Genomic DNA, 25,917 nt, shown 5'->3' on the forward strand with positions numbered 1-25,917 from the left:
GAATTAGATCCCCATTCTGTGTGGAATCTTGGCCAAGTTATTTAAGATTATTGAGCTTCACTTTCCTTATCTGCAATATAAGATTATCAAATCTACACATAGGATTTTATAGAGACTGGTTAGTAGAATCCCTGGCATAATAACTTGATATATGGTCACTATTATTTAAGGAGCATTTTTGCCTACTAATCAATAGTAAGAGCGACTGTCCCATCAAAGATTTTATTTGCACCCGGACTTGAAGACTAAGTAGTATGATAGTTGTTGTATTTGAAATAAAAGTTTCAGTTAGTAGGGGTATTTCAAAAGGTATCAGAAACCAACCAAATTTTTAAGGAGAACTGTTAGATTTAGATTTTAATTTACGTTTTGCTTCTCATTAGAAAAGTAACTTGGCCTCCCTTTCCTCACTTTTAAAATGGTGCAGATAGTATCATGATGGATGTAGTATTAGGAATAATTTTCCCTTTCCTCTAAAAGTAAAAGGCAGTCCAAGTGTGAGTTTCCTTTCTTCCTGTCTTTCAGAGATAGTTTTCCCATCGAGGCTGAATTTTACCAGATTTGGTGTTCCTTCGGGATGTTCCTTAGGGATTCTTTAAGGGTATATTTTCTCTATAATCCCTAATCATTGATACTCTTCCTATCAGGTTTACAGAAGAAAGCACTGCATTTCAGCCAGACTGTGGGATGATGGAATAATATTGTCACACAATTCTTGCAAAGTAGGTTGCCTTTGCTGTCTATTGGTATTTTCTGGTTTACAATACAGCACGGGAACTACGTCTAGATTGTCTGCCATAAGGCAATTATCAGTTTTTAATTAGCCTTTGGTGATATTTTCAAAAGTTTTATTGACTTGGCTATGACAAATATAAAGTGATCAAAGTGGGAGAAAAAGCACTCTAAGCAGCTTGTTATTTTAAAAATAACTACTTATCCACAGGTTTATTTGTCTTAATCCAATTGAATTTTTTTCCTTAAAACAGATTTATTTGTAGATGGGACATGGTTCTCTAGATCCCCCAAATATGTAGCTCTGATTCTTAGCAGTTTCCTTAATTTTTTCAATCTGAATTTCCAAGTTACTCCCTCTTGTCTGACTTAAATCTCCCTTATTCTAATTAAAACACTTAAGCCCATGTCCCATTTTGGGTCTTGAAAGGTAGCTCCTAAGCCTTCTTGGCATACTATTAGCAATGATTGTATAGAGAATTCCTATCTTGGTGAAATGGTATCGGCAGAATGTTACTTTGGCGTAATCTATTTCCTATCTTAAAAAACACTGGTGTTCTTCACAGAGCACAGTGCTCATAATGGGCTTCTACAAAAAGAGGGGAGGTGGGCACCCCAAATTGCAAGACTTGCTTCATGGAAAATGAATGGGAAGAAGGCACAGAGTGATTGGCAAATGTAGGAAGGGGCAACTTTAGGAACTCTCTCAAATTGGGAGGCTTTATTAAGCACAAAACTTTGTAATTGCTCAGTACTTTATTTTCTGCATTTTTAAAAGAAATGGATAAATAGCCTTCTTTGTGGAATTATGTTCATATGCCATATCTAGAGACAAAAACTTACAGACTGATGTTTATCTACAGTCACATATTGTATGTTATTCTCTGGCATTTTTCTTTTCTTTTGTGAAATTTCTAGTTCTAGCTAGGAATGAGCCACAATGAAACAATGATTACATTAAAAATCCACTGGAGGAAAAAAGATGCAAAAGAATTTACCCAATCTTAATGGTAGTTGAGCTTAGATGAGCTCTGTATAATTTTACTTTATAATTTCTACTTTTCTATAATTTTAGATTTCTTTGAGAAGTATGTTTCAATGAGTATTTATAACTTTAAAAAATGAGTTTGCATTTTATCTAAATAAAGAAATCAAATGGATACATCAAGTACCCTAGTCAGTCTGTTCCTTCAAGCTATTTTTACTTAGTCAAACACAATGCTGATTATCTTAAATACAATGATATGTAATACTTCTTAGCATAAAATACCAGGATTAAGATATACAATATAATTTTTTGTCAATCTTCATTTTTTTACATCATGTAGCACATAGGAGAATAATTTTAAAAATAAAAGTACTTAAAATGTATTAATATTGAATGTTAATGATTTAATATTTTCTCTTTTTCTCTCTGTCTTTCATTTAGGTCAGGTGATTGCACAGTGCTTAAATATGATTAACATAAGAGGCAATATAATATAACCCCCTGACATTATCCTATACTCTTATTTTAAGTAGAAATTCTATTTGTGAGTATTTCAAAAAGTTATAGTCACTGCTATATGTAATTGCTTTGATGTTATGTAAGTTTTTAATAACTTAGTCTTTGCGATGTTCTTTGGTTAGAGCCCTCAGTCGATTAGAGATAGGCTTTCTCATTGTAAAATCAGAAATAATCAGTAATTACCTATATTAAATGCCTTTCATAAAGCTTGAGAATCTCAGAGCAGTTATATATACACACATACATACATACATACATACATGTGTGTATATATACATGTATGTATGTATGTGTGTATATATACACAATTACTAGAGTTACCCTTAGATGATAGTTCCTGGTTTGTGAAAAAGTTTGGTCTGATATTTAGGAATTAAGCCTTTTTGCTTGATACTGCTTTGACTCAGCAAAGCCACATACATCTGGTATAGAGAACTTTGGCTTTTAAATGTTAAAAAATACTTGGAGCAGATAGGTACCTAAAATACACTTTTATAATAGGAACCAAAAAGTTTGATAAATCCACATTCATTTTCTATTTGATTACTAACTATATAGAGTTTTTACTTATGGTCTGTCTGTCTCAGAGAAAGCATGATTATCTAAACACGTACTTTTTTTTTTTTTTTTTTTTTTTTGTAAAGGAATTGCTTGCTCAACTTTGTGCTTTCTGTAAAATATTGCAAAAATTGTGCGCATCTGCAAGTTAAAACCATATAATACAGCAGGCTAAAATTGAACAGAATTTGATTGCAGACCTGTTTCTCTTAGTTCTGTCAATAGAAATATAATTTGCTGGAATGTGCTCAGGATTTTTTGAACAGCCCATGAAAGGTAACAGGGATGTTAATCTCCACTTCAGCCCTGGCAACTTCACTCAAGTCCTTGGCATTCAGAATCAGAAGATAAGCGGGCTTTTGTCCTGCCCCAGGGCTCACCACCACACTCAGAACTACACCTGTTAATCAAAAGTAAGGAAGGCAATGTTAAATTAAAAGAAGGAAAAAAAATCCCAGGACCATAGATTAAATGTCGTTGAAATAATATAGAAGGTATTGCACTGACAAATGTGGTCACCCTGAAGAGGTCTTTCAAACTCTTTATGTTCCCTACAGTATCAGCTTTAGGAAGGAAGTGACCATATCTGTCTTGTCTCTGGGATTGTCATTGGGATACTTGCTATATCCCAGTAGCATAATACAATTACTAGGACAGAGTTAGCTGTTCATTAAAATCTTATTAATTGAATGGATCTGTGCTCTTATCTGTAACATAAGATTTAACATAACTTACTGCAAAAAAAGTGTGACAATCAGATGAAAAATATATATTAAAAGACTTTGAAAACAGTAAGGTGTATTATTTCTGTAGTTTCCAAGACCTAGCTAGAAGCTTACTTCCTTCTAACAAAATGGGAGCAAACATTTTGCAGTTTTGTCTGGGTTGGCTCTATTTGTAAAATTGTTCAGCATGAAATGGCTCTATAATTCTTTATTTTATTCATTTATCTGTGATTTTCCATATTTTAATCTTAGAGAGTATAATCTACCTTCCTGTCTCAGCTAATCAATAGTTAACATAGATTGATGCTTTGTAATTGGGTTGCTGTGTTACAGGCTGTAGCTCTGGCTTACTATAAAAGAACAAACCCAAAGCAGAGGCACAAAGCCTCGTTCTCATTCTCTTTGATCTGTTAAAATACTCAATTTCTCTCCTTAGAAGTCTACCCTTTTTCAGAAATTTATCTAAATCAGAAAAGGCAAAAACAGAATTCACACTGTTCTCTCTTCACCTTCCCTCCATCTAGAGTAGACAATGATGTTCCATTATGACACAGATGGTGCTTTAATGTTTTCCCATGAGTAATCAGTAATATTGGCCATAGATGAAACTTATTTTCAAATAAGTTTAAATTCTTTAGTGCTTCCCATTCAGTAGTATTAAGGATCACATCTGAACATTAGGGAGTAATCACTGTGGCTTCTCTCCTAATGCACTAACATATGGAATTTCAATAAAAAGAAAGTGTTCAGACATATCCATTGCTTTCATTACCATCATCTTCCTCCAAGGCATCTGGGTGGGAAACAAAGATGGGTTCTGATGGGTATGAATCAGGCTCTTGCCATACCCAAGTTTCTTTAGTTTTAACATTCAGCTTACAGAGCTGCTTGCAAGAAAGAGAAATCGATCAATTAATCAGTCAATGTGCTTTACTTGGCTAGTAGAGGACACAAACTACTTTTCTAGCATTAGGTAAGATGGATTAATTACCCTGTCTGGAACAAAGTGATTCAGGCCAAGTCCATACGCGTATGTGTAAGGTTTCCCACCATACTTCTGGTAATTGATTTGAGGAAACTCAAATGCTACAAAATAGAGGACATGCTTAGGGAAACTCAAGTTAATTTCTGAATGGAACAGTTTGTTCCCTCGCTAAATCATCTCACCTTGGCGAGGCCCTGAAAAGAGAACCTCAGGTTCCAGCCAGATAGTCTCGTCACTGCACAGAATTGCAGTGGCAGTTGTGTTGGGGAGTGTGACTAAATTCTTGCCTGTGTCAGCCTAAGGAAAGAGGATAACAGAAACCTCAGTGAGAAGGAAGGAAAAAATCAAGCCGCCATAAATGCAGTCTTCCTGAGTTTTGTCTCTTGAGTTCTTTGTTTCTTAAATCAATGTGTAGGGAGGAGAAGTGCAGACAGCTACAGGCAAGCAAACCCAACCAAGTGCACTACTGGGAAAGCTGTCTGTGCCTGTGTGAGTCACTGCCTATGTATCCCTGGGAAAGTTGTGTAACCTCTAGGCCCTTAATCTTCACATATGTCCAATGAAATTGTCCTCAAAGAAAATTTAGGGCTCTAAGGGAGGGCCTCTGAGGAAAAAAAAATGTTTTCCTGTAGAATGACAAAAGACTTCAAATTCTAGGGATTCATTTAGTGTTTATCTGTACTATAAAGATACAATGTATCTTTATTGCTGGGATATATTTTGATTTTGCTTGAAAAAAATCATATGGTTATGTTGTTAAAAAAAAATGCAGAAAAACTCTTGGACCAGATGTTGTGTAAGATCTGTCAACCCCTTATCCCGCCCTGTGATTTTCAGATTATTTTATGAAAGGATACCATGAGGTCTTTCTAGGAACATATTTATTTACTAATATGTATATCAAATACATGAGTACATGTTTTGTGCTAGATTCTGTTTTAGACATTTGGGATATTTCAGAGAATAGACTCCCTCTCCTCATGAAGCTTGCATTCTAGTTGGGGAACATAAACAATGAATATAATTTAAAAGTGTATAGTGTATCATGAGTACGGGGAGAAAACTACACAGCAGACTTAGGAAGATCAAAAGTGTGAAGGGTAGGTGAGTTACAATTTTATTCGGTGGTGAGGGTGGGCTTCATCAAAAAGGTGACATTTGGGACAAAACTTGGAAGGGGTGAAGAAATCAAAGGGGCAGGAAGAACATTTAAACAAAGAGAATAAACAGTGCAAAGGCCTAAGGTAGGAGGATGCCAAATATAGCTGAAGAACATTAAAGAGACCAGTGTGGCTGCAACTAATTGAGCCTGGGGAAAAGGAGCTGGAGAGGAGGGTAGAGCTGTCTTGTGTACAGCTTTATAGGTCATTGTGAGCACTTGGTCTTTTACTCTGAGTGAGAGATGGGAAGCCGTGGAATGATTTTGGGCAGAGGATTGGCATGCTATGATATTTAAAAGAATCACTCTGGCTGCTCTGTCGAGACTACCCTTGGGAGTAGGGGGGAAACAAGAATGCAGTTGGGGAAACTAGTCTGTCACGTAGTGGTCCAGTCAAAAGAAAACAGTAGTTCAGACTAGGCTGAACTGGAGTTCAGACTAGGTAGCGCTGGAGTCAGTGAGAAGTGGAAGGTAGGGTCATGAGGTTTTCCTGATAGATAGGCTATGGGGTGGGGAAGAGGCATGAAATTAAGAGAGGAGTCAAGGATGACTCCAAGGTGTTTGGCCTAAATAATTAAAGGTTGGAGCTGTCACAACAAAGATGGGGACTACTGCAGGTGGGGTAAATGGTTTGGTAGAGGAAGAGGAGAAATTTAGATTTTGTCTTACTAAACTTGGGCTGTCTATTGGACAGCTAAATGGAGACTTGGAGTTGGTAGTAGCATATATGAAGCTTGGGTTGAAAGGAAGTTGAAAATGTGAATATAGGCTGCTTTAAAGTATGAGTCTTTACAAAAGGAATGAATGTACAAAAAGAAGATAAAAAGAAGGGCTGAATTCTAGTTCCCTCTCGCATTAAGAGGTAATATACAAGGAGAGGAATGAGGATAGCCGATGGGGCCAAGAAGAGTCAAGAGAAGGATTTTGTGAGAGGCCGAAATAATGGTAGGATATGAGTGATCCAGTGAGAAGGGAGAGTAATGATACAGGAAAGGGGGAGAATTGCTTGGGTGATGTCCTTGAGTGGGTAAGGAAGGGAAAATGGGAAGGATTAGTTCTGGGTGGGATGAAAGATAATTCAATACAAGTACAGATGCTGGTGGGTGGGGAGACGTGGTGGCAGGAGTATAACGTTCTTTTTTGATTTCTTTCATTTGTTTCAATAAAATAGGAAGCAGAGCCATCAGCTGAGTATGAGTGTGGAGGTGGGAGGTGTTAGAAGTTTGAAGAGAGGAGGGTGTGAAATACTTAACTAGCAAAGTGGGAGAGTAAATGAAGTTGAGAAATGTAGCAGTGAGGTTTGTGGTCATATATTTAAAAATGAACCAATTAACATGATTGTGTGTTTTCAGCACCTAATTTCAGCCTTGGAGGTACAAGTGTAGAGTGGGTGGAGAGTTGAATTTAACTAGGATTGTGGTTTTGACAAATGGGTTCAATAAAGTAATAAAGGTAAGAGAAATGAAGATCTAAGATTATAATTGTTGACAATGGAATTTTAGTTAAGTAATGAGTACAGGTAATTCTCAGTGGAGTGAGGTATAGTGAGAAGGTGGTAGGTTCAGTGGATTGGAGGTTCCTGGAAAGAATCACAGTAGGACAAGTGATCTTGAAAGATGGGAGGTGATAGTCAGAGTATGTCATGCACAAAATTAAGATTTTGGAAGGAGCACAGTCATAGGTAATGGCAGGGTCAAGTGTGTGACTATGGGGAGTGAGTGGCTGAGATAGAGTGGAAGACATGATCAGTGCAAGAGGTCAAGGAACTGAGAGGACAAGTTGTTGGAAGAATCACCTATGATGTATATATGGAAATGACCAAGAGTCAGGAGTAGATCTGGGGAGTGTGACATTGAGCCAGGAGGGGAAGTGAGTGAGTGGTGGCTCGTAGATGACAACAATAATGAGGGAATGAGAGGTGTATATGCCACTTGACTATGTAATTCGTTGAAGTGAGATTTAAAATTGGAATATCTAAAGAGTGGATGGAAGGAACAGTGAATCTGGATGCAGAAAAGTGGGACAAAGAGAACCCCTACCCTAACCCCAGGCCAAGTTATATAAGGGCTGTAGAAGACTGGAGGTTGCTGCTGGAGAGATCAGTATCCTCGGAAGAAAGCCAGTTTTTGATTAGAAGAAGGAGAAGGAGAAGGAGAAAGAGGAACATTCTAAGAGGAGGATGGAGGGGATTTTTCTGGTGGTGTATTAAGAGGTGCATTAAGAGGAAATAGTAGAGGAAGGGGTGGGAGATAAAGAGCAAATAGAGAAATGGAGAGAGTTTTATGAGATTTTGTGAAATGGAGTGTTAAGTCACCTGGTGGTTTTTAGGTAGAAGAGAGCAAATGCTTATGTCAGACTTATTTATGAACTTGTAAGTTTAAATTGATTATCTTACTTCATTCTATCTCATTTTTTCTATCGGTAAATAAAGTTTTTTTATGTAAGAAATCTGTAACATTACTTTTGCTTTCCCCAACAAACTAGCTCCTCCTTTTCATCCCCCCCCCACTTTTTTTTTAATAGATGCAATTATCCTTTAACCCTGAAATCTCACTTCTGAGGATCTATCCTCTTCATATATCTATGCATGTATGAAAGAACACATATACAAAGTTATTCCTCATAACATCTGTAACAGCCAAAGATTGGAAACAATTCTGTTGCTCAGCAGTGTGGGACTTGGGTGTGTTCACAAACAGGATACTGTGCAGTTGAAAACAGCAAGGTCTTCTGCATATATTGTTAAATGAAAAAAGTAGGGCACTGAACAGTGGATATAGAAAGTTTTTGTGTATGAGAGTGGGAAATAATAGTTACGTGTGTGTGTGTGTGTGTGTGTGTGTGTGTGTGTGTATTCTTATATTTGCACAAACAAACCAAAGAAAAGGAAAGACATGAAAAGTTACACATAGAAAGTGAATGGAGGTGGTATGGACTGGATGTACACAGAAGTTGGAGTGAGATTTCCCAGTGTGTACTTTTTCATATCATTTTGATTTTTGACCATTTGAAAGCACTGCCTATTCAAAAAAATAAAGATGTATTTTAAAGATGCTACCATTAGCTTAATCAGTAGACTGGAAATTTCACTCATCTTGTACTCTTTCCTCTCCTTAGCCCTTCCCTCAATCTCTTTCTTATCTCTCCTTCTCCTAATTTATGACCGATATTTCCCTTCACTGCCAAACTTTTCAGTGTGGACTACAGTAAGTGCTCCCACATCCTACCACTTGCTCATCTTCAGTGCCTTGAATCCTGATTGCTGCCTCTCTCACCCTCCTCCCTTTGGAGATCACCAAATCTAGTGTGTGGTTTTTAGTCTTCATCCTTTTAACTCACCCATAGGAGTGGGCACTGATGAAACCCTCTTGCCCTATCCAATGTGGCATTGCCCTCTCTTAGCTCTAGCTAGGGCTCTTTAAAGACTTTTTCTCTCCCTTTCTGTCTCCTCTTTTTATACCAACTTCTGTACATGACACTTTCCCAAACTTCCATGCCTGGCCATCTTTTCTTCTCTCAGCATTTTCTGGGCTATCAAATTCATTTTTAAAATAAACAAATGGGTAAGTTTCTTTTAAAAAATGTATTTTGAAATGAGATTTATTTTTTCCTGTTAGCAGTCTCATCTATGTGTTCTCATATAGTTGATCATCATTTCAATATCAGTAACTATCAATTCTAATTGATCTCCCAAGGCCCTGCATTGATGTATGAAAGCCCATGAAGCATATTTCATGAAGATGTTTTGATACTGATTTTGTTGTTGTTGATGATGATGATGATGATGATGACGAATATTTATTTAGCATTTACTTTGTGTCAAGGGCTCTATTTAATAACAGACATATATCAACTCATTTATCAACCACAACAACCCAGTAAGATGGCTATAAATAAAGAAAAGGAAATTTAACAAGGTTAAATGTTTCCCTTTACAGACCAAGAGAAGGAAATTTAAGGTTAAATCACCCAGCTAGTAAGTGGCAGAGCTGAAACTCAAGCCTGGCTCTGTTTGACGTGAAATCAACCTCCTTACTCGTTATCCTCTCTCTTTCTCATAGTTTTGCAATTCATATTTGTCCCCACACCTGCTCTGCCTGTTAACTCCCTGTTTCCAAAGGTATCACTATTCTAGACACGTAGGCTTACAGGATCTCTATGATATTTTGCATATCAAAGATTTAATTCATTCCTCCATCCAATCAAATGCAAGACCTTTGTAATTCCACCTGTAGGAGCTCTTATATTTGTCTGTGTTTGCCTGTTCCTGGTACTACATTTTGCTCTCGCCTGAGTAATTTTAATTGTCTTCTATCCCAGGTCCCCATCTCTGTCCTTTTTACACTTCCAGTGTAACTTATTCAGTAGTAGCACTTATTCAGAAATTTATTTTAGAAAATCAAGTTATTAAAGCTGCAAATGACCCTCATTATTATTTAGTCCACTTTAGTTAGGTTTCAGAGCAGGCAACTGAACTTACAGTGATTGAGTGACTTGTTCAGGGAAGGCGGACATTTAGTAGTAGAGAGAACCATGCAAATCAGCACACTTAGTACCCAGTCCCCTAGCTCTGAATATGGTTTCCTTCTGCTCAGAAACCTTCACTGTCTCCCATCACCTGCCGAATAAAGTACCACCTCTTATCCTGGCCTTAAAGCTTTCAAAAGAGGGCACCTGCGTGGCTCAGTCTGTGGATCCTCTGACTCTTGGTTTTAGCTAAGGTCATGATCTCACAGTTCCTGAGATCAAGCTTCACATAGGGTTCTGTGCTATCAGCTTAGGATTCTCTTTCTCCCTCTTTCCCTCTGCCCCTCTCCTGCTTGTGCTCTCTCTCAAATAAGTGAACTTAAAAAAAAATGCTTTCAGAGATTACCAGCTTGCTTTTTTTTTTTAAAGTTTATTTATTTTGAGAGAGAGACTGAGTGTGAGTGGGGAAGGGACAGAGAGAGGAAGAAAAGAATCCTAAGCAGGCTCTGCACTCACAGAGAAGAGCCCCAAACGGGGCTGCATCCCGCAAACCATGAGATCATGACTTGAGCCAAAATCAAGAGTCAGATGCTTAGCCAACTGAGCCACCCAGGCGCCCCAGCCTGCATTTTAAGCTTTTTTATCGCCCCCCCCCCCACAACAATGTATTCCACTACTTATGCTTATGTTCCAACTAGTTGGATTAAGTCAGTTCCTGCTGCTTTTCTGTCCCTCCCCACTTCTCTGTCTTTCCTCAAACTATTATTTCTGCCTTAAGTTGATCTGCTTCAATTTCATCTCTTCTGCCAGAATAGTGGAAATGACTGTGTTCTATGAATCTCTCCAAACAAGTGTGACTGCTCCATCCTCTGAATAGCCAAAGCAATGTATGCCTCCCTCACACTACTTGTCTCATGCTGACATGTGTTATCGTTACTGAATCACCTTCCTCCTCCCTACCACACTAGGTGATGAGTTCCAGGAGAGCAAGAGCATATCCTATTGATGTACGCACTGAAATAATTTAGTACGATGCTGTGTTACAGTGGGTAATTAATAACTATTGGAAGAAAGTGAAGATAGGGTCTCGGGTGACATTAGCCATTTTTCATCATCACTGAAGTTCCCTATTTTACAATTGGGTGGTCTTTCTTCAGACAGTGATGGCTACACATTTAGGAAAATCTTTCCTTTTTCCTCTTTTTGAATGTGAAGACACTGAGGTAAGGAATATTTAATTTAAATGATCTTATTTTATTTCCTTAATTTAAAGATGATTGTGATTTTACCATTACTAGTCAAATAAGAGTTCACTAAAATCAATGGACTCATTCATTTGGTATTTTATGGGCACTAAACTACATATACCAGAGATATGCTTCCTAAGGGCCAAGTTAGAAGTGCTTAAAGTCCCATATAAAATCATTCCAATCTGTCTTTCCAGTCTCTCTGCCCCATGCCCATCTCCTCTATGCTCCTAATGTATCAGCTCCACCAACTTCTTTATACTTCTGTATCAAGTTTTGCTTTTTTAATCCCTCCCTGCCTTTGTAGAAGCTCATTTACTCCACCTCAACCTTCTCTTCTTTTCTCATTCTTCGTAGAGCTTACAAGCTTGCTTAAGAGCAATAGTGTCTAGTTCTAAACTGGGTTTATTTCCCAGTACATCTGATCTAAGCTTTGAGTACAGTGTTTTACATTCCATATAGCTGTCTTACCCAGTGTGTGTCCATGTATCTATTGTGAAAATTATATTTGTCTTGATTTTGACTGGTATTCTATCACACTAAAATTTCTTGACGTTAATCTAATATTCTAAAAAGAGAGCCACTGAATACAAGGAAGAAAAAGCAGAGATGAAAAGATGACTGCCAAAGGCTATTAATGGTGTTTATCCTGCGGTGGTATCTTCAGATGGTTTGCAGAAAACCAAAATAATGGGCCGATTTCCCTACAGGGGTACTTTTTTAAGCTTCATTTCTTTAGAATTTCAAATTATTTGAATTAAATTATTTATACTATTGACAAAGGATCCTAGGCATCAGTGGTCTGCACTATTCACTGAGAAAAAATATTTTTAAAGGATTTTGCAAATGAAAGAACAGCAGATTTAGAATCAAAACCTGGTTTTCATTTTGGCTCTGCTGCCATTGGCTTTTGCTAAGTCATGTCACTCTTTAGAGCTTCAGTTTCCTCATTTGTTAAATGAGGGTAGTTGAATTAGTATATTTTTAAAGTTCCTTCCAGCTCTAAAATTTCAAGATTTCATGTATAAACATAAGGCAGGAGAACAAATCCTGAGAGAGATGAAACATTCTGGTTATATCTGAAATCTGTGTAGAGGGTGGTTACCTTGTCAATATTCAGAGGAAGTACATATCTCCTGACTTCAGGCTGGGGAGCCTTTCTGGCATTTTTTTTCACTTCTTCCCAGTTCTCACGTAAATTGGCTAAATATAGGTAATTATACACAAATTCAAATCTGCAAAAGTAAGAAGTCAGACATGAGCGCAGACAATTGCAAATGATTTCGGAGAGACAATCCATGCCTTTTAAAAGAACAAGTGCCTGCCTGTCCTTCATTCTCCAACTCAGAACCTACTAATAACCCAGGTATATTAGAGCCATAAGCTGCTGCCCATGCTCATGCTGCATGAAAAGCAAGCAAGCAAACAAACAAACCTGCCTCATGGATATGTTTAAATAACAGCAGACTTATATGATACTTTCTGTTCTGCTTCTCCGTCATCATTCCATCTGTGTCTTTAGAGGCTACTGTCTTTTTGGTGACTCGGTATTCTGAAGAAAGCATGCCTTTTTCTTTCAAATCCAGAGTGGGTAAAGTTCAAGCCCCCCCCCCCCCCCCCCCCCGCCAAGGGATCTTGTCAAGTTGCAGTGAAGTTAAGTTTAAATTTACTTATCAGGTCATAGCACTTTTTAGTTTCAGGTCAGGTTCATAGACCTGATCGGTTTTCAGTCATTAACCGTGGTTTTAATATTCAGTTTGTGAGTGCTTCTGATTACCTAGCCTTCCTACTGCTTTCTCAATTATATTCTGCGACTTAAGCATACTTTATTTTTCTAGATGTAATTCAGATTAAATATTGAGAGCATCGCTGAAAAATGTCCTTAATTTCTAGGAGTGACTGGAGACATAATATTATCCAATGTCCTTTCTTACCCTTTCCAGCAACAGAGATCCACAATCAGAAACTCACTGTCTTCGTAAGTATTGATGTGATGGAAAAGATTAAAAGAAGAGGTCCTGTATTTATTATTGAGATACTTTCTTCTCTTCTTGTCAGCAATATGAAGCCAAACCTTGAAAAGTGAGGAAAATATTTTGATGGATTTAAAAAGGAAAACAGCATACATTATGAAACACCTTCTTCAGAAGCATGAATCTGGTAAGTAAATGTAAGTCTTACCCCCATGGTTTCATTGGACTCAAAACAATCCATGTAGTTGGCTCCCCAAAGACTCCATGAAGAAAGGAACTTGAACAAGTTAATTTTGACTGGCGTCTCCACAAAAACAATATAGTTGGGAGTCAAACCAAAACTGTTTAGAAACACAAATAAACTTGTGAATGGGAAGGACTGATTTTCAAACCACAAAGAAATACGTGCACATGAGGTATGCTCAGTTATATGAATCAACAGTGCCTACGTGAAATTAATTACATTTAAATTTAGGTTTCTGCAAGAAAATGTCATGATCAGGATTGGTATCAAAGGTAGGCAAAACAGATCTTTAAACTTGGTTTTCCTGAAGATTCATAGCAGGCCTTCAAGTTACCTATGGACGTAAGATGGCTTGAATCGGTCACTGCAGGGGAATTGTACAACGACCTCTGACTTGCTTATTGGATCTTCCTTGTCTGAAATAAAGCGGTTTTAAAAGGCTTTGGAAAAAGCCTCTCTTTTCTCTTTTAATACAAAGCATTTAGAACAGCTCATGCAAGTAAAGAAATACATTTCCAGATCTTGATTGTTTTGTTTTGTTTTGTTTTAGAGCTTATTTTCATTTTCTCAGTCATTGGTGTTTCTTAGGGAAATTTCATGAGAAGCTGCAGTCACCCAGGAAAATCCAAATAGCAGCAGATTTGGAAAAGTGCACTCAAATAGTGTTGTGCAGGCAGAGTACAGGGGAGTCACATCGTACAACTGGAGGTGGTAGGTGCTAAGTCAGGGAGTAAAGGAAAACTTTTGTATGGTCAAAATGCCTTTTATAATCTCTTAAGTTTCCTACAAAGTACAGTATATGTGGGTTTGTGTCATTAGCTCTGTACAGTAATTCTTAAGCACATAAAAGTTTGTTTACTGCTAGGTCAGTGGTCTTCAAACCTTAGTGTGCTTCAGGATGACATAAAGAGCTTCTTAAAAATCCTCACTGCGGACCCACACCCAGAATTCCTCATTTAGTCAACCATGGGTGGGGATCTGGATTTCTAGCAGCTTCCCAAATAATGCTGCTTATTCGGGAACTATATCTTCAGAACCATGCTACCCAATACTAAACAAAAATCCATTTTTATTCAAATAGTTCTGTCACCAAGATGGTTATCAAATTTCTGGCAATGAATGGAGGATGAATGGAGAATTCTAAAGAGTACTCTCTTTCTGTCTTAATATTCTTTCTCTATAATATTAACATGAGTTAATAGATTTGTTTGGAGTTTGGGGAATTAAACACACACAAAATACTTAGTACACTTTCATATATGTGTACGTGCAATTATGCATACATATAGGTTGGTTTAAAAATTTAATCTTGCCTGGCACATGAATAAGTGCTCAATAAACATTTCCTGAATTTTAATCTAACTCTTATATGATCAAATACACATATGCACAATATTTTTGAAACATTGTAGAAAACAACTTGGCCACTCGTTTTCTATATTTTCAAGTTGTCATTTTCTGCTATGGTGCCCTTAACCATCGGTCCCTGGTAGGATAGGGGCAAGGGCAATCTGAGAATAATTTCACCATGCATATATAGTGCTATCCTGGTATTCTGATCTGGTATTCTGTATTTCTGGTAGCTTTCTCATAATATAGATACTTGTTTTAGGAAGAGTCAAATTGGTAAACTGACCTGCTTGTAGTGGAGGGATCTTTACAATATTGTAGGCAATTGAAAAATTTTTCCCAAAGCAATTACCAATGTTGTACACAGTTCCATCACTTTCAATATGGGGGTGAGCAGTGGCTCCATTGACAGAGACATAGTTGCAAAGATCAACCTATGGAAAGAGAGCAGAGGTCATCCATGTAAACAGAAAGATTGTATTACCCCTTTGGTCTCTAGGTCTGACCTCACTGCTACCACTTGCAGCCTCACCCTAAGTGCATTTTCTCTTTCTTTGCATCTTTCTGGGTTCTACCCTCTTTCAGGTCTGCCTGAATGCCCGTTTTCAGTGCAGAGCTCTCCTCTGACCGCCATGCTGACTCCCCAACACCTCTGAAATCTTGGAGATGTCCCTGGTTGTGCTCTTCAGTGTATACCAGATGCTACTCTAGTTAGCCACTTTCCTTTTGCGCATGCAGGTTGTCCTCAAAGTGGTAATTTGAATCTTGGGGTTTCTTTATATCCCCCTTATTTTATTAGGTAAATTGTGTGAAACTGCTTATGTGCAGTAATTTTATTTTACAAAAATGGCAAATTTGTATAGTATAATCTAAATACCAAACCTGTTGTCTTGCAGAGAGCATAAATTTGGAACTGAAAGAAACCCCAAGATTCTATTTAGTATAGAGTCTTAACCTAAATAGACTTCAGGAGAACCATGAATCTCCTGGAATTAAATTAAATGCAAATGTTTTTGGAGAGAAGATTTAGCGCTTTAATTCAATGTGGAGTCTCATAAGAAATTCAGAATCACAAATCTAGCATAAACCTCTCTGTTTACAGAAAGAACAACTGAGGTCCCAGACAGGTCAAGTGACTTTTTCAAGGATACAGAGCCACATGCTGGCAAAATCAGCACTAGAATTTCTACGTGGGACTGGCTCAACACAGATTTATCGAATGAATAATTGATGAGGTATATATTTATTTAACCACAATTCTTTCTATTTGATTAAGAGAATGTGTTTTAAAGGGAGTTTTTAGCATTCTTATTTAAATAATAGGCAAGACATTCATTCATTTATCAAGTACTCATTGAGCTAATATTACTGTGCCAGGGTCTAGGAAAACAGAGATGGTCTTTGCTTTCAACAACTGTAGTCTAGACTTGTGCTGTTCAATATGGTAGCCACATGTAGTAATAAAAATGTGGATTAATTATGATTAGATAAAACTTTAAATTCAGTTCTTCAGTCATAGTAGTCACATTTCAAGTGCTCAATAGCACTTGGACAATGATGTATAGAATACTGCCATCATTATAGGAAGTTCTATTTGATAACGCTGTATATAAAATATAGTACATTGCTGGTAAATGCAAAATGGTATCTGTAGAGAAGGGTCATCTAACCCAGACTGGGAGATTAGGCAGGGCTTCTCAAGGACAATGACTCCAACTAATGCTTGAAAGACAAGTAAAAGTTAATCAGGTGGAGAAGGATGACAGTGTGCTCTAGGGAGTGGGAACACTGATGTACAGGCATTGAGTTGTGAAATAGCACGTGCTGTTTGGGGATTACTAGTCATCGAACATGGCTGCTGTCAAAGGCATGCATGCAGGAGGAGAAAGAAGAATCAGGCGGCCGCAAAGCCCTGTTTGGACTTTATTTTAGAAACTGTGGATGCCTCCGATACCGTAACACATTTATGCCTGAATTTTAGAAACATTGCTTCTACTGAATTAAGGAAGTTGTATTTAAGAGAATCAGGCTAGAGGCAAAGGCACTGGTTAGGAAGCTATTTTAGTAATAGTAATAAAAAAGTTTCAGATTTTTTTTTTTCAACGTTTATTTATTTTTGGGACAGAGAGAGACAGAGCATGAACGGGCGAGGGGCAGAGAGAGAGGGAGGCACAGAATTGGAAACAGGCTCCAGGCTCTGAGCCATCAGCCCAGAGCCCGACGCGGGGCTCGAACTCACGGACCGCGAGATCGTGACCTGGCTGAAGTCGGACACTTAACCGACTGCGCCACCCAGGCGCCCCTAAAAGTTTCAGATTTTTAAAACTGTATTTTTATATGAAGTCAAGGTACAGTGCTGTTGACAATGGAACCTGACCCCTAATAAAGGCTGTTTTGAAGCCATACATGAACATTATATTTGCAATTATATTCCCATAGCAATTTGAGTACAGGTTTACTTATCAGAGTTAAATGAATGGTTTAGACCTCAGCTCCATGGTGCCTGGGTGGTTTAGTCGGTTAAGCGGCTGGCTCTTGATTTTGGCCCAGGTCATGATCTCATGGTTTGTGAGATTGAGCCCTGTCACACATGATGGGCTCTGCGCTGACATCAGGGAGCTTGCTTGGGATTCTCTTTCTCCCTCTCTCTCTGCCCCTCCCCTGTTCACTCTCACATGCTTTTTCTCTTAAAATAAATAAAAAAACAAAAGAACTCAGCTTAAGTTCTTCTCTAAATGATCTAACACATACTCTTATATGATTACGAACATACATTAAAAACAAGAATGAGCTATTGAGAGTATATGTTAAGCCTTAGTAAATAGTCTGCTGAGAATGATAAATCAGCTATTGATATAGAGACTTAGTGTTGGGACTATTATTCCTTTCTATTTACACTACACTGAATTTCTAGTTTTGGTCTTAAATTCCCCTAACTGGTCTCCTAACCATCTCTTATCTCTTCTTTCTTCCCACACACCTTCCAGATTAAATATCCTAAAGCACAGCTCTGCTTATACCATTTCTCTGAGCAAAAACTTTCAATAGCTTCCCATTAACTCAATAACTTATTCCAGATTTTTGTCTTACCCATGTTGTCTTACCTACTGATGTGTCCTTTGCATCTAGTGTAAGTTTTGATACATGGAAGGGACTGAATAAATATTTGTGTCACAAATGAATGAATGAATATGTTAAGCATTTTTAAAGATTTTCCTTCAACCCGTATTATAAGTGTTTAAAATTTCATAGATGAAGGAACAAAGTATGCCCTCTCACATTAGGTAGTAGTTGATGACAAAGCAAGGAGGTGAAACTTAATCTATCTGGCTCTCGTGTTCTTTCCCCAAAACTGCACAATTAATGGTAGGGTGCAAATTCTAAAGTCTTGAGCAATGTTGCCTGAGCACTGTGTCCTACCTGTTTAATTGTCTCCAAGGTCTCAGGATTAATCTTTGTAATGAAGTTGGTCTCTGTGCAGGCATAGTAATCTTCCCCTACTGGGTAGATGTTAACAAGTGCATTGTCAGTGACCTCCACTCCTCGAAAATAAGAAAAAAACCTGCAGAAACAAATGGAGTTTTCAGTCCAGTAACTTCCAAGCCATGAGAGAGAAGGGCTAATGTAAAATGTCTTTAATAATATGCCGTTGAGTTTCAGTAACCTGGAAAATATATTCTTGCAGGGATCTGGGAAAGCACAAGTGCCAAATTCCGTTATGACGATCCTTTTCTCAGTCATTGCCCGAACGTAAGCATCAGTGCGGATGAACCTGAAGGACACAGAGACATGGCAAAGGGTCATAGGCAGGGCCAGTCAGTATGTCCATATGGAGCTGAGAATGGTCAGAGAGAATGTGGAATCCTAAATCCACTACATCAAGAATAAAGAGTATTGTCAGGTCACTTTCTCAGGGTGACTAAGAAAGAAAGCGACAATGCTGTGAGCTTGAATTTATGCCTTACAAACCTCCCAGTGACAGATGAGGAAATTGAGGCTCGTGGCTTGGACTTGCTATGTCCAAGCATGGAAATTAAGCGGTTGGCGTCTGTAATGAAGCTAGGTTAGAACTCAAGTCGACCCAAGCCAGGAAACACGCATTTCTCCATATCACACTATGCAGTGGGTAGTTCACATAGGACCTCCAACTTCCTGTAACCTATAACCCATCAACTACACTGAGTGGAGAAATACAGAACATGGTGTGTTGAATTATATTCTTTTCAGTCTCTCTTTGTCACTCTTGTTTTTTCTTCAATTGTAAAATTTGTTTTGCTAGTTTTAAAAGTAGGGTATTCTTGAATCCAGTATCTTGCACAGGCAGAACTCCTGAACCATATCCCATACATTGCCTAGGATTTCTCACATGGAAAATCAATTAAAATCTGATTTTGCACTTCCTGCAATCTGTATAATAAGTGTTTAAAGTTTCATAGATGAAGAAACAAAGTTATGAAGAGGAAAAAGTACCAAGGTCTTTAGTGAGCATATGAAAGCTTTCTCTGACTTCTTAGCTAAATTTTTGCTTGATCTGATCGAATTCTCTTCTATTACCTTCTGAGGTATCCTGACTACTTCAAGTCTCCATGTGCTCTTCAGAATTCCTGATTCCTGTGGTGATCAACAAAGTGTCTAACAGGTCTGAATATTAAAGCATAAGACTATTTATTGTGGTGTTAATGGGTACTTCCTGGAGTGATGGCTTAAGCCTTCAAGGCTTTTAGCAACAATCCCCTGTTTTTAGAAAACTTCTCTTTCTTGTAGTATTATGACATAATCTGGTCCTTCCCTCTTTGTGCCACCACTCCCTCCTTCCCAGGGGCCTTTCTGATTATTAAAAAAGAAAAGGAGTCAAGAAAACCAATGGTCTAATAACTATAACAGTAACTATAATAATAACAACTTATTATTACTGAATGCTTCCCAGGTGCTTCATTTAATCCTTGTAATGAACCCTGAGGTAGACTCTATTATTTTTCATTTTAGAGATGACAAAACCAAGAATTAGAGAGTAACATCTTGCCAAACATTGCCCACCTAGACAAATAGTGTCTGGTAGATACAGAATTTGAAGTCAGGCATGTTGGACCCCAAAGCTCTAGTTCTTAGGTTCTTTATCATGGCACACCTCCCAGGTACCTATGCAAATGCACTGGCCCAGTGGATTCTGAGAGTAAGCAAATATATAGGTCTCCTCTTGGGTTCAAGAGGTTCAGAAGCACGTAGGAGGAAGAGCTGAGCTAGGTCTCACCCCTAGGAGGATTAGGACCTAGCATTCTTTACCTTCTATGATATGTGACATGTCCTTCTTTAAAGTCAAACTTGTGCAGGAGGGCTTGCCCATCAAACAGGTGGTAAAATGGTTCAGATCCAACTTCAAAGAGTCCTGGCCCACATCGAAGGAGACTGCCAGTGAGCCAGAGGGGGATCCTGCCTGTGATGAAGGCGAGACATAGAACATTGCTTCTTACTCCTGCCCTTTGCTGTGCTCATCCCTGGTAAGGTGTGGTGATTATATTAGCAGCTCAATTGGGCAGCCTCTTCGTAAAGCTGGCAGTGATTTTCATTCCCAGTTCTCATGCTGGGCAGCCCTGACAAAAATGCCTGCTGACTTGACTCTCCTTTCACTAGGAGACCAAGTGGCGGGAAATGTCACAATGCCTGAGTTTGGATAAAGGGTTGGAAGGAGACAAGGAAAAGGCCCTTGAGGAAATGGATTCTCTACCTAACAGATTTCCCCAGGTATCAATACATTTGCCTTTTAAGAAAAAATTCAAATTTCTTGATATATTTTGATGGAGTGAGGAATAGGAGAGGTAGATTAGGAGCAGGGATCAAAACACTATAAGAAGATATTTCAATAGAGAAGAGCATTTAAATGGAACAATAATACTGGCTTTTTGAAATCTAGAGTCCATTGAGGGTATGGGCTACTGTCCAGATGAAGGTTAACCTGCTGTAGCAGGAATCGCACAGGGCTGGGTGTCAGAGACCTGGATTCTGGTTCAGGATTTGCCGTGTGACATCTCTAGGGCTCAGTGTCCTCATCTGCAAAATGAGGGGTACGCAACAAAGGCCTAAGACTTTTAGTTTAAGCGGTAAGGTCTGTGCCCTTTTATCTATTGAAAAGTGCAGTGTTTGCATAATCCTTACCAACTTTTTTTAAACAAATGGATTATTCCCAACAGTTCAGTTTCAGCAGCCTGCTTCCTAAGAATTTATCTTTCTGATAAAAACTTTAAGAGAGCATGACTTAACTAAAGGCATAACATTAATTTCATTGCTAGAGCCTAATTGTTAGAATCTAGCTGAGAAAGAGCATTTGGCTCATCTCTTCTATTTTACAGAAGAGGAAATGGGGGGTGGGGGAGAGACTTGCCATATCCAAGCAAGGATGCTGTACGGGTCATATGAGGTCTTTGAATGATGCTAACAATGGTAATAATAACTACTTATTGATTGCTTTGTGTTGAATACTAGGTGAATCTTTCAATTAGTCTTAATCTTCACAACATCCCCATGAGGGAAAGTTTGGTTTTTGATAGGTAAGGGAACTGAGGCTCAGAAAGTTTAAGTAACTGTGAGATTCACAGCCAGTAAAATAATGGAGCTGCAATTAGCACCTACATCTGTCTGACTCCAGAAACAATGTAACAGGCACGAAACCTACCACCCTTTATTGTAATGTTTCCAGATGCTTGTCACCCAGTCCTCACTTATCCGGACACTGATGGAACAGACATTTATGGGAAATTTACTATGTGCCAGACACTGAGTTAGGCACTGACTAGTTTAAAGATGACAAAGGTGTAGTCTCAGTCCCCAAGGGATTCCAATCAGGCAGGATTTTTCCACATTAGGGAAATAAAGGGTAAATGAGAGGAAATAGGTTTCTGATACAAAAAGGCCACACCTCCAGATTCCCCTGTCTGTAGCCCACAGTGGGAAACACTACTGAGAGATGCCAATGAACAAAAGCCAGTGAAGAGGGATCTCGACAAAAAAGAGAAGATGGTTTCAAGACCGGTGAGACCAACCTGTAACATGAGCTGTGAGTGGTGAGGACAGTTCCTCCACAGTTTCAAACAGTTTCTTGTAACCACCAGCAGGATGTTCAACTCTGAAAAGGTGGAATAATGGGGAAGAAGCCCATGTTGATACTCAAAAAAGTCCACTGAGACAGAGGCACAGCTTCAGGAGAGAAGGCAGTCTCTGGATCAATGACAATGCACCACTGCCAGTCTAGCCTTTGCTGGGAGCACATGGTATTTGGGGGCTGGAAAAGTCACCAGGTTTGCAAGGCAGGGCCCCTGGGTCAGTCCTCCACCTTTGATGTGAAGGGAAATGACCTCCCGTTTAATGTCATGGTGGACTTAATTCTGCCTTCTGCAGTTTTCCCATATTTCTGAAATCAACTAATCCTGTTGCTATCTCTTGACTTCCCGACAGAGTCCTTCCCACAGAATTACCCTGCCCTGTTGCACTGCTTTGTTGATTCTCTTGCTTCATAAAGAATCTCCAAGAGTAGGGAGATGACAGCTTTTTGGGTTAGTAACTCATTCTCTGTTACTCACCTATATTATACTATCATCTCTTCCTATCATCTCATTTCTTCAACAGTCTCCAAGAGTTATGGTGCCCTTTAAAAATAGTCTGACTAGGAGATTCAGGTAATATTCTTGCTTATTTTCTGCCTCCTCACTTTGGCTCCATTTTAGAACTTCTTAGAGTGGGAACTCTGATCAGACTCCCTAATTATGATAGCCATCTTTTATTAAGCACTTACTATGTGCCGCACACCATAAAAAGAACTTTGTATGCTATTAGCTCATTTATGTCACAACACCACAATGGGTAAATACTTGTATGCTCATTCTATATGTGGGAAAACATAGACTACACAAAGTTAAGTAATTTGTCCAAAATCACATAGCTAGGAAATGGCTGGAACCTAGACCTGCCTCATTACAACCTTCATGCTCACCACTGCTTTCAAGGCCCAGTCACAAAAATCCCACAGTAATTTAGACCTAAGTGCTAGATATATGCTTCAATATATAAATAGGAAGAAATTTTCCCTGTCAAGACTGGAGGCCTCCCATAAACAGGCCATCAATCCTCTTCAGGACCCCTTGAAATAGCCCATTTACTATCGACCCACTAAGGCATTTAAAAACATCTCTCAGAGATACTTACTGGATGGACATTTTCTCTCAGTGAAGGATTGAGAGTTCTGGCACGAAGTGCAGAATGAGGAAGCAAGTCCTCAACCAGGGGCCTTTATATGCCTTCTAAGTCTCTCTAAAAGGAGTTAGGGCTTTCCAAACCCTTTCCCACCCCCTCAGCTGAGAGAAGGGGAACAGAAGTGGCTTTCAGCACTTAGATCCTCCTGATGCTTGAGCATTATTTGGGCTTGCCGTTCCCATAACAGTTTTTTGGCTGTTTTCCAGAGACCTCAATCCTTCCCAAAGAGAATGACAAGTGGATTGGAAAGAAAGAAGCTGTGTGGGAGTGGCTAGCATCAGGCCTGAGCTGATCCGGGTCACCCCACTGGAAACTGGCACTATTCTCTGGCACTCACCTCCCTCTACCACCTCTGTGCCCTCATCTTCACCCTCATTTATTCATTCACTTACATCTTTTTAAAACATCTATTACGTATCGTCTATGGGTCAGACAGGGATGGGCATTGTCCCCCTCATCACAGATGGTGTAATTCTGCAAGGAAAACAAGAAACTAACAAACTATTGAATAAAAATTTTTAAGTGCCATGATTGGAATAATCATGATATGGAGTGTTATGGAAGCATATTGCAGCACCTCCAACCCTCTCTGGCTGCTTCATTGGCCCCATTCAGCACCCCAGTTACAATGAGGCTGAGGACTTTATGTCCTTCCAGTTTGCTAAGGATGAGCCCTTTTCATGTCCTTGCCTGTCACTAATGCTTGCTTGCTCTCCACCTCATCTTCCTGTTCATTGGTATGTGGGGAGACCTCAGAGAGTAGATGGCCTTATTTCCTTCACATTTCCATAAGCCTCAGTTTGCCAGAACAGACATGATACTGCCTACTGGAAATGGACAAAATATATACTATACAAGCTGATGACTTTAACATTTTTTGAGGAACTCATTATCCATTTTGAAATTAAGAAGTAGTTATGGCTATTCACCCCAGAGCTCTTAAACAAAATGATTAACCTGGGCATCCCGAGACAGAAGGCAAGAGCTTATTTTTCCAGCTTTCCTTGCAGTGAGGGCACAGACTTGTGACCTGGGCTCCACCAATCAGAGGAAGGGGCAGGGGTACTCATGGTAGTACCCAGTGCCCAGCACCAGCTGTGTCTCTGCTCATCCAAGGCAGTCATAGTGCCTCCATGGAGCCATTCGACAGTGGGGCTTGGTGTATTATCACTGGCCTGGTATTATCCAAGCCCCATCCTTTAGCCATCTCAGGGATTCTATTAGCTACCTAATATTTAAAATATTTGTTTGCTGTTTGATTAACTGAAGTCGGTTTCATTGTTTAGAACTAAGAGCTCTGTCTCTGTAAAATGTTGATAATATAGGATACTGTGGTATCACATAGGATGAATATCTATATTGGTATATGGAGGTCCCAGAGGATTTTTGAGGAAGTCTCTAAGCTGAGATAAGAAGAATATGTAAAAGTTAGCCAGTCAAAGGGCAGGGAGAAGAGTGTTCAGGCGTGGCTGGTAGCATTTACAAAAGTCTAGAAGTGAGCGTGATTTGGGGAAATGGTGAAAGATGAAGCTAGATTAGAGATAACCATAGGCCAGATTATGTAGAGCTTTGTACACTATGTAAAGAAATTGAGACCCATATCTTGAGAACACAAGGAATCACCAAAATGTGTTATTCAGAAGGGTGACACAACCTGATTTGCATTACTAAGACTACTTTACTTACATTCTATATATTGGAAAGGGAGATTTGGGCAAGATAAATTACAGACCAAACAAGTAAAGGTAACTGATGTAGGGGGATGTGTTGGGGTTGGAGATGAATGATCAGATTCAAGAGATATTCCAGAGATGGACTGATCAAATTTTATGATTGGTAAATGCATTGGAGAAATAAAAGGTAGAAAAAAGGATAAGGATAGATTTCTGGATTGAAATATGGTACAAATACTTGAAGTACATACTGTGTGTGTGTGTGTGTTAGAGAGAGAGATGTTTTAGCAATGCAGAGAGAATGAATTCTGATTTTTATATATTTATTAAAGAAAGAGATCACTGGGGGCTGTAATAGTTGGAAGACTTCATAGGGAAGTAGAGTGAGTTGGAATCTAAGTGACACACAGGGTATGGGCACAGAGAAGATAAAAAAAAAATATCTGGTAAAGGGAGCAGAGTGAGAGAAGGCAGAGTAGGCAGTGTAGGAAGCAATGTTAAAAGGAATTTCTATCTCTTGCACCACTTCTGTTGGCTCAGAAGTGTCTCTTCTTGAGTAGAGTTATGGGCCATGTTGTGATACCTGTCCACTATCCACTGTCATTCCACTGAAGAGAAATTCCAGGAATGCTATAACCCAGCTGCTTTTCTTCATTTTCACCTCCTATTGCAAGGGGCCAAAGTAGAAGGCTTTGTGGCAGCCAGGTGCTAGAAAACCTATACCAGCTGAATGATGAAGCACTGACAAACTGCATTTTCTATTGAAGAGCATTTTCTGGGAGATGAACACCAATCTGATGAGTGCCCATGACTGTACCAAATGCCTTTCATAGGTATTCCTGTGTTGACTTTGGTATTCTGGGACCATAGCCATGTTGTTTAAGAACAGGAATTAATTTTGGTGATTTTTGAATTTAGTTTTGCATCTTTGGTAGCCTTTATTTCTCAACTTGTTTCAATCCTAGAAATCAGTGGCTTGAGGGTCATTTAAAAAAATATAAGTCAAAGTTCATTCCTGGAAGACTTATAGACTCATGGATCATGTGAGTCATC

At 38.8% G+C, this 25,917-nt stretch overlaps 1 protein-coding gene across 2 annotated transcripts; it reads right to left on the minus strand.

Annotated features, from left to right (window-relative positions):
- Positions 1–1,915: 1,915 nt before the first annotated feature.
- On the minus strand, positions 1,916–23,262 carry RPE65 (retinoid isomerohydrolase RPE65). Of its 2 annotated transcripts, XM_025931938.2 has the most exons (14): positions 23,144–23,262; positions 21,985–22,067; positions 20,231–20,381; positions 18,612–18,719; positions 18,368–18,509; positions 15,234–15,381; positions 13,932–14,013; positions 13,562–13,694; positions 13,315–13,454; positions 12,486–12,615; positions 4,690–4,804; positions 4,514–4,608; positions 4,295–4,406; positions 1,916–3,197 (listed from the first exon to the last, which is right to left on the minus strand). In XM_025931938.2, the coding sequence occupies exons 1-14, from the start codon at positions 23,152–23,154 to the stop codon at positions 3,046–3,048; spliced, it is 1,602 nt and encodes a 533-aa protein (XP_025787723.1). In that variant the 5' UTR covers positions 23,155–23,262; the 3' UTR covers positions 1,916–3,045. The 2 variants fall into 2 exon arrangements, with proteins under 2 accessions (XP_025787723.1, XP_086573386.1); XM_086717260.1 differs by lacking the exon at positions 20,231–20,381 and having other exon boundaries at positions 23,144–23,158.
- Positions 23,263–25,917: the final 2,655 nt, after the last annotated feature.

This window comes from Puma concolor, chromosome C1 (assembly GCF_028749965.1).
Source record: "Puma concolor isolate L17-30 chromosome C1, mPumCon1.1.hap2, whole genome shotgun sequence".
Taxonomy (NCBI): domain Eukaryota; kingdom Metazoa; phylum Chordata; class Mammalia; order Carnivora; family Felidae; genus Puma; species Puma concolor.